Below are 16454 nucleotides of genomic sequence, written 5' to 3'. Positions count from 1 at the left end.
TCCTGAAGGAGGCAGGGAGAGAAAAGGCAGCAGATGCTGAAGTCATTAGGCGAGTAGATGCAGGGAAATAATGACATTCCAGAAAGGCCTCTCGCTGGCTGAACAAGCATCCTCCCAGCTTCAGACTGTGGGGGTGCCTTTAGCTAGGCAACGGCCTGAAGCTGTGAGTCTTGAGGCTGAAAATGTTGGAGCAGCATATCTAGTACATTGTTAAATTGACTTGCTTATTAGCAGTGTTTAAAAATTATCTCCCATCTTTATTTGCAAAAACCCATGAATGGTAAATTATGGAAAAGTGGGCCTGCAAAAAACAGCTGCGAATGATTAGGCAAAACAATAAAACCAGTTACTTGCATGCTGTCTCTTCTGTTTGTGGGGCCATTAGAAGTATTGGCCTGACTTACTCTTAATATGCAGAGATTGTTTTCATAGCAGTCCCTCTGTAAATTATCTGACAGCAAAACTGAGCTTTGCCCTGCTTAATGTATATCAAGTGAACTAATGCAGGAAACGCGCACTGTGTGGTCTGCCGCGCATCCAGATAAGAGCTGAAGAAAATCAGGGTGTGGATGGATTGTTTGCCCAGACATCAGAAGGCTCCAGAAGGAGCACGCGTGGTTTCTAAATATCGGAAATAGGAGGAGGCTACGTGGGTCTCCCCATTTGCGATGATGTTCCTCGGGGACAAACTGTGCCATGGGGATGACCTGGCACAACCCAAACATCGCTTCTGTAAGTGGTGCGTGGGCATTAACCCCAAATGGCCAGCGCGGGGTAATGCTCCGTAGAGATGCTGCTTCTCTAGGCAGTGGAAGTGGTGGGATGAGGAGGGAGTGAGGCTGTGCCTCAAAAGCCCGCTCAGGGAGCATTGTATTTTCTCGCTACCCCTGACGTTCAGTGAGCTGAGAGGGCAGCCTGCTGTGTAATGGCAGGATGACCGGTCAGTGCTGAATGATGAATGAGCCAAAGTGCTAATTCCTTTATTTTACCAAAATTGTTGCTCTGCTAATAGCCCTTTGATACAAAGCTGCTGGCAAAGTGCATCCAACTAAGGTTCTTACAGTCTTTTGCTGTCTCACTTGGATTTCATGTCCTCAGGGGCTGAACAGCCTCCCCGGTCTGCAGGTTCTGCTGCTGTTCTCCCCCTGCCAAACCTCTCTCTCTGCTGGCCGCTGGTCAGGACGCCGCAGCCTCCCCGCTCTGCTGCTGCTGCCGCTTTCGTGAAGAGCTGTTTGCTTGCGCTTGTGTGTGATTAAAAATCTCATACTTGGAAATGGCAGGCTGAGGCTGTAGCAGAAACCGGTTATTAAATCTGCTTACAGTCAGCTTGGGAGGAGGGGACATTTCTGCGTCTCTGCCTTTGCCTGTGATTCACTGTGCACTGGGAACAAATGGAAGATAAAGGGTCAAGACAGCCTGGAGGGGGGAGGACAGAACAGGTACTAAAGAGAAGCCTTTTCTGCACAGTGTGGTAGGGGAAGCAGATCTAACCTTCAGGAGAGCATGCATTAACAAAAATGAAGTCAGTGATTACCACTCACACTGAAAAATGTGATTTCTTTCACTGCACTTGCAGAGAAAATTGTGTCAGGCTACGGTTGCATTGTAATTTTAAGCAAAATGAGGCTAGAAGAGGGGCAAGAAATAAGGTGAGCATGAAGAAACTGAAAGAAGCCTCTTGAGTGGGGAGGTCAGAGGGTTGGAAAAAGAAGAGCTTGGCTGCTCAAGCCATATTTTATTTGCACTAGGGAGTCCATTAATGTGCCCTTTGGAAAGGTGATGGCAGCCAGTCCCGGGAGGGGAAGTCCCAGGCAGTCCTGGAGTGGAGCGTGCGCTGCAATTTGTTGGGGATGGGAAAAGGGAAAAAGATAAGTGGTAGGGAAATGATATGTGCAGGGACAGATTGCCCTCAGCCTGACTGGAAAGTTCCCAGCGAGCCTGGCTGCCCCTCACTGCTCCCCAGCTGGAGGCCATATCACAGGCATTTTCCATGAGAACAGCAAAAAGCACATCTCCACCGCTCTTTTGCTGATGCTTCAGTTCCTGCACCAAAGGTTGAAGGTGTTAAAACGTTACAAGGAAATGGATCTTGAAAATGTTTCTCACGTCTTACACTTTCCAGTACGTGAGTTCTTAATAGTAGCATAGCAGTTTTCTGCTCAGTATTTCTGCAAAAGCCCTTTGTGGCACTGATTCTCTGCTGTTGAAGGATTGCAGCCTCCGGAGGTCTCAATTCTGGAAAAGCTCTCAGCAACTGAAACAAGGGTTTAATGAGGTGAAATGTGTGTGGCAATGTTAGCCATGACAGTGTTACCAGCTTTGCTGCCCCTGATAAATCCCAAACGCATTTCCTATGCCAGCAAGCTTCAGTAAGATCCTTGAGGGTTTTTCTTTTTCCCTAACACCTGGGTAATGTCGTGCATGACTCATCCTCTCTCGTACTGTCAAAGCATGTTCAGTACTGCAGCAGCGATGCGCAATGTGACCGAACGCCTAGTGCTTGTATCAGCTCTATTCATTACCTGTCGGGTCAGCTGTCCTCTGGACAAAAATTTAGCAACACTTGCATGTGTGTATCTACATGTGGGGTGTGTTTTAAGGAGAACTGTATACCCATATAGCTACTTTGGGTAAACAAGCCCAACCTGTGCGTTCTTTTCCAGCTGGATTTTCAGGCGAACTTCCAGTACAGTGTTAAGAAAAAGGTAGGCGGAGAGAAGGGACTCAGTAATAGCTACAGGAGCCCTCACTCACATCCCCTTCGGTGAACTTCACTGTAAAACTTAAAATGTCACGTTTCCTCCATGCACAATTTTTAATTAAAAACTCTCCATTGAAAAGGTCAGGACAGCTTGACTCTCTGCTGCCCGTGTACCGATAGCCCGACAGCAGTGAAAGCTAATAGCAGTAAACAAAATTCCTCCCAACCTGAAAAGGCGGCGCTGAGGACCCTCTCTACCTGGAATAACTGACAAATGGCAGCAGTGACAGCATGTCCCTGTGTCCCAGTCCTGCCATGTGCCTCGTGAGGAATCGCTACCCATCACCCCTGTTCTTGCTGGATTTCTTTATAAATAATACACAGCTCCTCACCTCACCAGTCTTCTCATCTTTTTCTCTTTAGCGCTGCTTCATCTGCTTCTCCCCCAAGATTACAGTCTTCTTTTTAAGCATTGGGTGCAATGTGCTTTTGCACTTCTAATTCATGAGTGCCAGTGAAACGTCAGATGCACCAAAACCTACTTTGTTTCATTCTCTAATCGTGTGCATGTGATGAGCTCTTCATTGTCCACCTTTTCAGTGCTAATGTTTGGACACTGCAATTGCGTTGCTAAGATAGGCACTTTCTTTTCAGAAGAAAATTTTACTTCCAATGCTGTTGTCAGCCACGATAATTATCGCAGATTCAGCTGAAGCTTCCAAACATGTATGTTCTGGTTTATTTAAGTTGTGGAAGTATGAACTGAGTCATGGACCACAAAATGTTTTATCAGCAAGCGAAAGAGCACAGCTGTTACCACATACCTGTCGTTAGCGTGCTGGAATCTCTTTTTATTCAGCACCAAAGTGACTTCGTCACCTATGAAAGCTGAAAACACAGACTGCATTAAGAGACTGGTGAGTTTCAATTGCCGATTCCTCCTTTCAAACTGAAATACTAGATTTATAGAGAAACCTGTTTGACTAGAGACTTTTCACGAAATCCATGGTTGGCTCACGCCTAGAATTTTATTCAATCCATTCAAAAAATAGACAGAACTATAAGGTGGCACATATTATCAGAGAGTACAAATGTCACATCTTTCTTTATACAGTTTAATTTAAATCCATAGATTAAGACAGTGAAATAATTGCCCTGGGTGGGAAAATAATTAAGGGTCTTCCGTGAAAGGACAAGTCTTCAGGTAAGCATTTACACAAATGTATCTGGTTAAGCATAACTTTTTCTATCCTCTATAAAAATATAAACAGCATTTCAAAATGTCTTTAGATAAGTATGTCGAAGTCATCTAACATGGCATTAATGTACTGACAGAATATGGGGCCCGGGCATATCAAACCACATTTAGTAATCCATACCCAGCCAAAACTGAAACATTTTGTATAAGCTTCAAACTTAATACAATATAATGAAAGAAACAACATCAAACCAAAGATACACAAGTATGATGTTCCTCCTCCCGTATGAATTCTTTATTTTGTATTTTTTGTTAATATGGCAATGACTAAGACAAAAGTGGCAGTTTTGCACAGGTTAGTTGTAACTCAGGATCAAGTATAACTTGCATTTCCCAGAAGGTAACATTATTGGGAAGCAACGTGTGCCAGGATCAAATTAAGGGGCACTCTCTGTCGTGTATGTTTTACCTGTGCAGTATTACTTTGATACAGACTGTAGCACGTGACAGGAGGACAAGTGCAAATTACAAGGGCAGAATCTTGGCTTCCCAGACAGCAGAACCAGGAGGTAAAAGTAAGACCAAACAATATCTTAAAGGCAAGAAGAAAATTAAAGAAAAAGCCAACTCATCTAAACTTTAAACGGTGGGATGTAGGGTGTTCCTGGTACAGCTGTCATAAACGCACCCTATGTTTTCCAGGGATGCAATCTGATAAGCTAAACACCTAATCGTTGTTGCAAGGACTTATTGGTTCAACACAGATTAAAATGCTCAAATACACTGAATATATTGGTCACAGGTCTAATCACATAATTTCCCTTTTCCCAATCCTAAATTTGTATTGGAGCAGCTTCCCCATCAGCTGTGTGTTTGTATAGCAGAGCACTCGATGTAATTGACTAGCACGTATGCCAACAACAGCTGATATTTCCCAGTTAAAGTGATCTACAAGTGAGAAACAAAACCTAAGGAAAGGGTCAGGTTTCAGATAAAGGTTGGACATTCTGAACTTTGGACAAAGTGACAGGTATCTTTGATTCTCCCGGTGCTGGCGCTTTTGTGACTGGGTTTGCATGGGCTTTTATATCGGCTATTCTCTCTTTAAATCTCTGCTGGAGGTACTTTTCTTCTTTGGAGTAACTTTTAGCAAAAGCAGACATCAGCAGACACGCTGCCACGGTGGACCCTCCAACACAAAACAAGATTGCTCCTGCCAGCTTGCATATGTCAAGGGACCCATTAAACTGAATGGCACGGGTATCCACCACAACAAAATCATCTTTCCCAAGAGCTTCGATTTTCGGCGGCACAAGAAAACCCACTACAAGAACCGTTAAACCTATCAGCATAAAAGCCGTCCCAGAGATGAGTCCGACCTGGAAAACAAACAAACAAACAAAAAGCCCCAATTAGTATGCCTTTCCAGCTTTTAGTTGGTAAGCGGTCCTAGGAGGCATTTAACTTTCACAGTGTCTTGCAGGTACAGTTCTCTCTTCTAGGAGAAGGCTGATATTTTTCTCTTAGGTCATAGGTGGCCCTACTAGAACATATGGAGAAACTGTCTTTTTACAACTCCCATAATTCAGTATTTACATTTCTGGAAACAATGGAATATGCATCTATACGTCTAAATAGCATTTCATGTCCAAAGGCCCCATCGCAGAGAGGATTTAATCCCAGTGCTGTGTAACTGATTATTTCTTTAGCTTTAGGTGGTGGTTAACACCAACAGTTCAGTCCCTGCTGATAGTCTGTGTCGTATCCGCCACTTGCTTTTACTCCATGAAATGTCATTCCTTTGCACTGATTAGAGGGAAGCTGCTATTGCTGTGAACAGGTCACAGAACACTTCTCGCACATTTCAAGTCTAAGTGCAAAATTTGGTTCACACAGAATGGCCCTACCATCAAAGCAGAGGGCTTGGATTAGATGGCCTCACGGGCCCCTTCCAACCTCTGGTGTTCTCCAGTTCTGTCAAGTTCCCTGACCTTAAGGGACATCCTGCAATTTTCTTGATCCCTGGGTCACACAGGGTCACGCAGTCCCAGAGTTACTGCTGTTAACCTACCAGTCCTATTCCCAATAATCTGGCAGGACTATCGTGGGTGCAGAGCGGAGGTAAACTACACTTGCAAGCTATGGGTAGGGTTTCCCAGACAAGACTTTGATGTTTCAGTGACATGGCTCCTTGTGACAGAGAAACTAGAGGATCCAAAGACCCCAGAACTCCTTTGGAAGCTGGTGTATCTTGGTAAGAGCACCCTGCTTTCAGATAGATGGTTATTCAGTCATCTCAGGGAAAACTGAGCAACAGGCGGCCTTTCTGGATGAATACCTAAAACCATTAGTTACATGGGAAAGTCTTGAAATGGGAGTTTCTCTCTCCAGTAAACAGCAATGGGCAGTACCTTCCAGAACGCAGAGCTCCACCTGCTAGGCGATCTCTGGATCTGAAAATCATCCTCATACTCCCAAATTGAAGCTGTGCAGTCCTCATAAAACTGATGCAGGTAGGACCGAACTCCGTAGCGTTGGTACCCTCCCTCGGTGCTGCCCTGCGCATGCTTGGACGCACAGATGTCAGCATAGGAGCTCATCCTTCCTACCTGCAATGAGAGGTTTCATGCAAAGCAGATCGTTATCGATGTGGCAGGAGAGCAAAGCTGGCTACAAACTCTCCAAATGACATGAAGAAAAGCAGCCCAGGAGAGACCTTTCCTTCACTTTTTTCCAAACCAAGAAATGAGCCTGGCAGAGTTGCATGTGGTGACTCAGCTCAAGTGAACCCAAGGCACTCAGCGTTTTGGTGCAGCACAGCCTAAAGGTGCTGCAGGGAACATTCCCTCCCCTATGCAGGGTGCCCACTCCCCATCTTTTGCACTAGTGTGCTACTGCGTTTCCATGGAGATTGAAAAAAGCAGAATATATCAGGTAACAAAAGCCAGCATCCCTCAAGGGCTCATGTTGCCTCTCATCCAGACTGCTTCTATCAGTTAACCAGAGTTTGCAACCTTAGGAACTTTCCAAACTGCTGGGTAAGGTTTTTTAATATTTTTTGCCTGAGCTTTTGAAGTGCAGGACTAAGCATTCGTAGCCATGAGAAACAGAGGCAAAATAAGTCCCAGACAGATTGAAACTGTATATATCCTGTACTTAAATATGGATAATTAAAAATGAAAAAGATGGAATGCCATAACAGCACCAATCTGCTCACTGAAGAGAGTGAAATGGAAATACTAAACTTGTGGCAAACCACTGCTCCCCTGGAGAAGTCAATGCCCAGGCTCCTGCTGACTTTAATAAAATCAGAATTTTGCCTGCTATGAAAAATACCAACAATGTTCCCTACTTTTTCCACTTCATGGGAGTTCTCCTAACACACAAAATTTGTATTTAACTATGCAGGTCCCAGGCCTGAACTTGCTTGCACAGGTGCAATGCTACTGAATTCATTGAAGTAATACTAGCCCCTAAAAAACTTGAGCCAACAGGTCAATATTACTTAAGCTGACTGACTTCTCTTTAAAGAAGTTCAAAAAGTCTCAGTCCAAAGGGAACTGTTAATCAGTACTTGCATCTGAATGTCACAGCTCAATTTATATCAGCTTCAAGCAGTTCATCTGATTGCCACAGCAATTTTACTTAGAGGGAAGGAAGGAAGGAAGGTTTGACATGCTCATGGCAGCTAGGACCTCCCAATTTTGCAGCCCTACAGCCCTTTGCCCTTCAGGAATGGGTGACCTTGCTGGGTATGAAATACCCGAGTATGCAAGAATAACAAACGCTGCTGCATTTAAATTAAGCAGAAGCCAGAAAATATTGATGGGAAATGGCAACAGCCTGAATGAAGCTCTTGTCTGGCTCCGAAATCACTGCTGATATAACAGTGATCTTCCAGCCTTTTGGAATCTGGTTGTGTTCTTGGCTCAGGGATAAAGAGGGGTTTGCTTCTTCCTCCTTATAAAATCCAGTAATCTTGTTTTTTATATCTAATATGTATTCAGTTTGGGATTTCATGATCTCAACATCTTATAATTGCAAATCTCTCTCTTGCAACTCATGATGAGGTTTCGAGGCTTTCACAGAAGTCATGACCGAGTGGAGGAGGAGGCCCGCCTGATGCCGGGGCCCTAGCAAGGGCCAGAGCTCCCTCCAGGAGAGAGGGGGGACAGCGCTGGTGGCTGAGCTTTGCAGAGCAGCAGGGGTAGTGCCAGGCACAGCTTCTGGCAGAAGCCCCTTCTTCGAACCCAGAACTGCCTCTGCATCCCCTGCAGGTTTCCCTTTTCCACTTCAGCCACCGTAAAGCGTTAGGAAACCAAAGAAGTGCTCTCTGACTCTGTGGATGGGCTTGCTCTCTGCTAATGGTACAGCATCAGTGCCCTCCGGAGTGTGCTCAAGGTGCTGGCCTTCCCAGGCAAGGTAGAGAAACAGGCAGGGTGGACGGAGACCTTGAGACAGCAGGAACCTCCTGGGCAGCACCAGCTGCTCACCAGGTGAGCAGGGAGAGCCTGGCACCCGGGTCACCCTGTGTCAAGTTGTATGTTGCTAATACTGACTTTTCCCACTACAGTTAATATGTGAAAAAAAATTAGTTTGTTGTGCTCTTTTACAATGCTATGAGCTTTTGAACACTATTACCTTTTGAGGTACAAAAAAAAAAAGGTGGTATGGATATAAGTATATAATCTGAACTCTTGTGGAGAAACGCTGAAAGTTATTCTACTTTTGGAGCCTGTTTGTTCTTTTGCAAAAGAGCTCTTTTTGTTTCCCCTGGGAGTCTCTCCTTCTGCTGTTTATTCCCTACCTGAAAAGAGAGGAAAAGAAGTCCTCTTTTCTCACTGCCACCATTTCTTCAACAGCTAGCTGCCATCTTCCACAGGACAAACACTGAAGAGTTCTCATAAAACCAGAATTCTGCCCACCTCATAAAAAAACCTTAGGGTGAAAGGAGAGGAGGAAGCAATGGTGTAGTTTACCATAGCTGCCCCAGCGCTCACACACAGGGTTGCACAACCTATACCTCAAGGATAAGAACAGTTTACGTCCGTATTCCTCAACATGTCTTTTGGTTATGAGTAGGCAAGCACTCCATCTCCTACATCAGAAAGAGAAGAAAGTAAAGAGTCCAACCAAAGCTCTGCAGAGACTCATTCTCTCCGGTCCTTCCTTAGATCTTTATTCTCACATCAACCCTACCTCCTTAAATAAATTATGCTTAATTCCTTGCCAGTTTAAGTCATTCAGGTAAGCATATTTAGCATCGCACAATGAGCAGAAAGGGATGTATTCTCCCCAGGTGTAAGCGACTCCGTAAGGTCAACACAGGGAAGGACCGGACAATGTGGCCTGCCAAAGCTCGCTTGCATTACTCCAGCTGCCACCAGGAGACAACTTTAGAGCTGCTTTGGTTTCTCCAGAATTCAGAAAGCAGGTGAAGCACATCGCTGAGTCTGAACCAGCAACTGTAGTTATTGCAATTAATTTAAGAAAACTCAATGTAATGTGGCAGAAAGCTGTATAAAGGCTATCTTGCATTCACTGCACTGTCTGTAGATTTAGTCAAGAGAGAGAAAGAAGAGTGTAGCGTTTCTAACAGCTTGATGAAGAATTGCCTATAAGAACCGCACAGCCTGGAATCACTTATATTACACATAGATTCTATTTCTTTAGCAATCTAAAATGCTAATAGGTGGTTTTGGTCAGACATGAGCAAAATGATAAATAAGAACTGGGAGGTGGAATAGAAAACAAAAGAATGATCTTTTGCTTGAAAGACTTGTGATAGCATCAAGTAGCATGACCTTTTAAAATGGAAGGGGGGAAAAAAAAAAAAAGGACTGCCAGCATCATTAATTCTTTTCAAGCACTGCATAATATTAGTCCTACTGAACAATTTCTTTATGCTCAGACACTTCCACTTATAAGTAACCTCCTATCTTTTGCAAAATATCTCGTCCCTTAGAGAGAAGGGAAGAAGGCTTCCCAGCCCTATATGACTCATTGAAGCAGCCTGGTAATTTGGCCTAGGACGGCCTCTTTTCTCAACTGCAATGTAAACATAATGTTGCTGTTCTTGCTACTTACAGATGGGGCAGAGGAACTGAAACAGTCAGAGTATGGTGGGAGAAAACGGTTCTCCACAAATAAGAAGGAAACGTGTGTCACAGCATCAATTTACATTGGATGAATAAATACTGCAGTAGCTATGATCTCTTGAGCGTTGATGTGTATTTGCATGTCTCACCTTCATGGTTGAGAAACTAAATGCTGAAATGTTGGGAAACTTTTGCTGAAAAGAGTCACTGTTACCCAAATCCGTGTTCTAGATGAGCTTAGAACATGCATGCAGGCCGCAGGAAGTGGTTTAATCATTAAAAGTTTTTCAGTGCCTAAATCCAAGGTGCCTAGGAACACATGGGATGTATGATCACAGCTTCAGAGCACATCACTGCGTAGTAGCAATCCATCCCCTAGCAACTTTTGTTTCCATGGCAAAAGCTGTCCTGTTTACTTTGAGCTTTACTATTCTCCACTGATCTGGGGAGATGTGACTGGATTGGTGAACAGGCAGATTAAAAGATGAGCAAGCTCCAAGAAAAATTAGCCAATAAGTTTTCCAGCTACTTTGCTTTCTTATTGAAGGGTTGGACATATTTAAAAAAGTGTAAGGAATTGGCACCTGAAAGGCGGGACAAAGCAAGTAAGGAGGCACCATTGCTCCGCGACACCACACAGCCGCCAAATGTAAGCCACAAATGCCAACGGGTTCGCACAGGTGAAGTCCCTCTCTCCCTTCTCCAGATTTACACACTTTGACCCTTCATGTTTCCAGTCTGTACCTACAGAAGGCAAGACCCCTGTGAAGAGTGAATACTGGAATAAATAACCTGTCTTTGACAGCAGTCTCCGAGGTGGCCTTTTTGATGCCTCAGCTAACTGTCACGCCACGTTCCCGCGTCCACCACGTTCCCAGGCCAGAGGCTGGGCCAAGCCGTGCTCGGCCTGACCCAGTCCACCAAAGTCGACGCGAGCCCCCCTGCAGCCGCGGCTCCCGCCCAGCGCCCTGCCTTCGCGCGGGGCTGGGGAGTGGGATGGGCGGCTGCCGCCGTTCCCCCGAGGACGTCTGGGGTGACCGGCCGCTTGCCGGGGCGACTCCTGCGCCCCTGCCGCGCACGGGGGAGCGAGCGGGGCCTCGCCTCTCCTGTGCAGGGGGCAAGGCCCCGCGGGAAGCGCAGGCCGGGGCCTCCCCTCCCGGGGGCGGCGGCCCCGCCGGCTTCCCGGCCGCCAGGTCGCGGCCCCTCCGGCCAACGGCCGCGCAGGCCGGAGCGGGACGCCCCGCCGGCAGGGCTGGACGCGCTCTCGATCGCCCGTTTCCCGGGCGAAGCGGAAGAACTCCGCAGCGCCCGCACCCCGGCGGAGATCTCGGCCCCCGCGACCGACTGGCGGCCCTCACCCCTCCCGGCCCGGCGCCGGCAGCCCCGCGTACCGGGGCGCCGAGGGCGGAGGAGAGCCCGGCCCGGCCGTTCCCCGCTCTGCCCCTGCCCCTGCCCCTGCCCCTGCCCAGCAGCGCCCGGCCGCGGCGCCCCCTAGCGCAGCGCGGCGGCACAGCCCCCTCCCGGCGCCGGCGGGGCAGCGCGGCACGACCCTCCCCCGGGAGGGCCGCCCCCTCTCGCGGGCCGGGAGGCGAAGCCCGGGCGCCCCGCTGTACCCCCGCCTCCCCCGCCGGGCAGCCGGTGCCCCACCGCCACCTCCCCCGCGGGAAGCTCCGCGCCGTACGCCCCCCCCGTGAGGGCGCCGACGGTCACAGGAGCCTCCGCCGCCCCCGCCAAACTGCCGAGCCCAAGTTTGCCGAGAGGCCAGGAGCGGCGGCCCCGGGGCGGCGGGGTTACCTGTCCCTCCTGCCTCTCCCCTCGGCCGGCTGAGCAACCGCGGCGGCGCTAGCTGCGGCTCTCCCGCCCCGGTCCCATCTCCGCTCTGCGCCGCGCCGGCCCCAGACACCACGTATTATGTACGGCCCGGAGCGCCGCTCGCTGCCGCTCCGTGCCTGCGCACTGAGCCGCCGCCGCCGGGCGCGGAGGGGCGCCGGGCCGCATTCGCCCCGCCACCCCCGCCCGGAGGTGGCTCCCCGGGGCGGCGGCTTGGGCGGCGGGGGGGGGGACGCCGGGCAGGCCGGCGGGGCCGGGCTCTCCCCGGCAGGCGGCTGCGGTGATGAGGGTCTCTCCGGCCGCGGCACCGGCGGGGCCGTCCCCCGGCCCGGGCAGGCCCGCAGGTGCACGGAGCGGCTGCCCAGGTGCCCACCAAGGTCACCGGGGTGTCCTCCCTGGGTGGCGGGAGCAGGAGGGGCCTTGGGCCAGGTCTCTAATCGCCACCCCCACCCTCCACTCTTTTAATCAGCGTGGAAAAATGCAGAGACTCGACGCTCTGTTATTTGTCCAGTCGAGTGCATAGACTCACAAAAAGTGATCTATAAGCTGCAAAGAATAAGGCACTGAGATCTGGGGACCGGGCAAATAAATCGGTCAGCAGGAGACCCAACTGGACTTGTAAGAGAAACAGAGTGAGGCTGAGGGCCAAGCGTTAGTGTCTTGGGTCTGCCCTGGTAACAACGGGTTGGTTGTTCAGTGGGAAAAGGTTTCAAGTAAGCAAGTTCGGGGAATTAAGGAACCTAGTGAGGGAAGAGTTAGAGAGCATGACAAGGCACTAAGAGCTGGAGATGCTAAAATGTATCCCACAAAGAGGCAATATGTAATTCCTCTGAAAAAATAATGAGAACGTAAAGGGCAAGAATGCTAAAGAGTCATTTCAATGCTCTGTAGTGAAAAAAGGAATAAAACAGAGTATTGTTGCAGAAAAAACGGAAGTGCATTAAAGCAAAATGGGATAGTATTAGCCAAAGGAAAAACAAGGTCTTTTTAAAGTGCTTAAATTACTATGGTACATGAAGAAGAAGGTGAGATTAATGGTGGTTTCATTAATAGCAATGCCCAAGCTCCTTGGAAAAAACCCTGCATTTGATGACAACAGTAAGTTTGGGCAATTGCAAACTAGGAATCATAAAAATAGCTATTAAAAAAACGCAATTAAGGGATTACGTCTGGAGGAAGAAATGCTGTTTTCAGTGGATTTCATCCTGTCCTTCCAAAGCTGTTATGCCTTTCTTCTTTCAAGTAATGAGTAATGCCAAACATGGTTTCCCTGACCTGAGCAGAGCTACTTCCACAGCAGTATGCTGTTCAGTGAGTAGTGTTGGCATACCCCAGCCCAAGGCAACTAACAAGGCAATAAACTGACAATTATTTGTGAAAAAACAGGAAAATACAGTGAAGTGATAAATGAGTGAAAAGCAGGATGGAGTATCAGTCTTAAAAGAGATTTCCTGATTGATTGTCCTGTAAGACTAACACCAGATTTACATGCGGTATCACAGTTAGGTCTGAATGCTGCTTTATCCCTGATCACAAAGATGCCTTCTGTAGAAAAAGCAATTAATCTACATGAGCCATCCTCTCTCTATTCACAAAGCTAGTTTCTTCTGATTACTCACCTACTGACAAAGGGAATAAATAAAAGGAATACGAAATACCTGTGTTGACCCAGTTCAATTTTGTTTCCTGACACAGAAGTGATACGCTCAGCGAACCAAGACAAATTAGTATTGTAGTCATGGGGACATTTGCAGTAACGCTAAAAATGATCTGTGAACTCCCAATTAACAACCCTGAAGGTTAACCATTTGATAATCTCAGAAGCTGCTTTTAGCGTATTAGGAAAACTGTAAACTCAGTCTGAGACCAGAGCTGTTCTTGAAGTATAGCTGAGCTTGGTTATGAGAGGCGTCAAACAGAAGACTGTAAATGTCCTGTTTAGTCTTGAAATCGCTAACATCAACGCAAAGATGTTTCAGAATACCAGGACCTATAGGTCATGGTGTGACTCGGTATGTGAGATGCTGTTATATGAAGGAATTTCCAAATTTAAGTTTTTCCTCAGTTCTCAGCTTTCACAAAATTTAGACTGTGTTTATCCTGCAGGCTTTCAGCTGGGAGTGGCATGGAGAGCAAGTGTAATATTCTACCTCAAGCCGTAGATGTTGTTAACTTGATTTTATTTCCTTTATGGAGAGGAAACCCAAACCTAGTGCTTTCCTTATCTTCCACCTGCTGTGCTAAAGGTTTGTGATAGACAGTAGTGAGCACGCTGAGGAGAAAATCCTGTATTGTCAAGAACTTCTGTAGGTGGTGGTGTTGGTTGCCATAGAGTTTACAGGCTTCTCTCCTACTGAGAGGTGAAGTGATCATGTCAGCCAGTTTGGTGAACGCAGCTTAGTTAGCTTCTGGGAGCCTGTGCTGAGTAGGAGAAATTACAGCTTCTGGAAAACACGTTTCTCTCGTAGCAAAATGCAGCAATTGGTATGAGACTCATGTTCACTGAGTTGCAGGTGTCTGTCCCTATTTGCTTAACGGCGATGGCAAGCTTCCAGAGGCTCTTCTTCTGTTTCATGTGTTGCGGAAAGCCATGGTCTGAATAGTTCTGCTGCAGTGACATTATTGACACCGTTACCTGTCCTTCCCTTCCTAGTGCCCGGCTCACCTTCACCTGGAGAGCAAGGCCCATAACATTCCCACTTCCTGGAAAACCTTCAGTTGACACAGAACCACAAGGAGCAGCATCTAAAGGTGATCCCACCCATCTTACACACTTTAAAGGGAGAAGAGAGGTGGGAGAGCTCCTTCCACTGCAGAAGTGGCTGAAGGGGGCCATGAGGAGCAGGAGCTAATAGCTGTCATCTGCCCTGCTTCTGGCTTCGAGTCTCCTCCAGGAACTCTTGGTGCTATTCAGGTGGTGCCTCTAAATGGGCAGAAGTAGAGGAGGAATGGGGCAAAAAGGCAGAGATCAGTTCAGGCCTGTAGTGCTTTTCTGGTGCTCTTTCTGCTGCTACTATGGCAGTTTTTGAACTTCTAGTCACTTTGGTGACTAGAGGAGGCTGTGAGGAGAAAGGTGGCAGTTTCTCATTCCTTCCCATGTGACATTCAGAGCAGATGCTCCTCTCAGGGTGCCCGGTATCCACACTGTTTTTCTGATAGCAGAACCTGGAGGACAAATCCATAGCTGTCACAAGTGCAGATTCAACGTACTAGCTTAAAAGACACAAATACCTTTGCAAATGTGTTGAGTTCTTGCCTGCCTTTCTCCTGCCTGAAATGAAATTGGTGTCCTCTTCCAGCTACTTTTGGAGAGATATCTGGTGAGACAGGCTGGTTCTGGGCGAGGCAGCCATTGCCATTCTCTCTGCATACTGACTTGAATCAAGTAGCCAGAGAGGGTATATCACAAAGAGTATTTCATTTTTCAAAACTGCTGATGCAGAGGGCGGTTTATGAATGGAAGGGATGTTTTTTTCAGACTCTTGACAGATACTGCCAGCTGCTCCATTCCTGTTTTATTTGAGGTGATTTGCCTGTTGATACTGTCTAGAAATCTGTGCTTGGCTACTTGTTTTTCAAATATTGCTGTATTTCCCAGTGCTTTCTTCAGAATGTTCTAGCTAGCAAAAATGATTAATTGTGATAATTTGTCATATTCTGCCATCACCATCTTTGTATATAGATTTGCCCTTGTCCCCTGAGCCAGAAATACAGAAGATGCTTTCTTGACAACTGAAATCGTAAATCTAGGTGTTTTTTTTCTATCTTACCCTGAAAATATATGGGCTAGGAACTGTTAGTTCTCTTTTTCATTCTTGTTGGTGCTGGTGAATTTGAATATTACGATACCAGGGAATATTTGGGAGCTGTCTAATCCAAAACGCATATAGACAAGCGATTGAAGATGTGGCAACAGCAGGGAGTTCATATGAGGGAGCGAACATTTGTCTGGGAGGGGATGCTGGGCAAAGAGGGATAGGCAGGAGGAATTAGAAGTATTCCAGAGGCCCATCTTCACTCGGGGGCTGCCTCCATTCATCATGTTTGTGTTTCCAGAGTTCAGTAAGAAACTTGCTTGCTTTTAGGCCTGGTTGTTTCCAAATAAGCTTTGCAGATGCAGTGTGTCTGCAGGGTTTAGAGGCAAAAAGCCTTAATTTAGATCCAAAGGGAATGGCAAAATGTCAAAACCACCATTTTCTATAAGTGTCAAGCATTGGACAAAAAATGTGTGCAGCAGTGACTATTTTATTTGCAGCAGCTACTACTACCGCTAGACGGCTGTGTTGTTTTAAAATACACTGCCTATGAAGATCAGTGCCTAAGAGCTTGGGTTAATTTATAAAATTTGGTTTCTCAAGGGAAGTGTAATTCAAAGTCAAGGGCAGGTGGGGGGAAACTATTCAGAATCAGTCTAAGAAATTCAGTTTTCTTGAGAGGAGACGTGGTGTAAGGTACATTCAAGTGCTGAGCACCCCTGTCAAGAGCAGACTTTCAAGAGTGCTCGGCTCCCAGTGGGACAGCCAGCCAGGGGCCGAGTTTCCGGGCGTGCTGAGCTGTGGCTGCCACGTGTGTGAGTTACTGTGCTTGAGTGGGTTAGGCCACATCAGATAAGTTTCTCTCTCTGCTG

At 47.2% G+C, this 16454-nt stretch overlaps 1 protein-coding gene across 1 annotated transcript; it reads right to left on the bottom strand.

The window, feature by feature from the left end:
- Window positions 1-3703: 3703 nt before the first annotated feature.
- Window positions 3704-11958, bottom strand: NRSN1 (neurensin 1). The gene is made up of 3 exons (XM_076330636.1): window positions 11792-11958; window positions 6311-6508; window positions 3704-5278 (listed from the first exon to the last, which is right to left on the bottom strand). Exons 2-3 carry the CDS (start codon window positions 6497-6499, stop codon window positions 4880-4882), a joined length of 588 nt encoding a protein of 195 aa, XP_076186751.1. The 5' UTR covers window positions 6500-6508; window positions 11792-11958; the 3' UTR covers window positions 3704-4879.
- Between the last annotated feature and the right edge of the window lie 4496 nt (window positions 11959-16454).

The sequence above is a fragment of the Aptenodytes patagonicus genome, chromosome 2 (assembly GCF_965638725.1).
Source record: "Aptenodytes patagonicus chromosome 2, bAptPat1.pri.cur, whole genome shotgun sequence".
Taxonomy (NCBI): Eukaryota; Metazoa; Chordata; class Aves; order Sphenisciformes; family Spheniscidae; genus Aptenodytes; species Aptenodytes patagonicus.
Note: the sequence above shows the minus strand (reverse complement) of the source record. Positions and strands in the feature narration are given on the sequence as shown.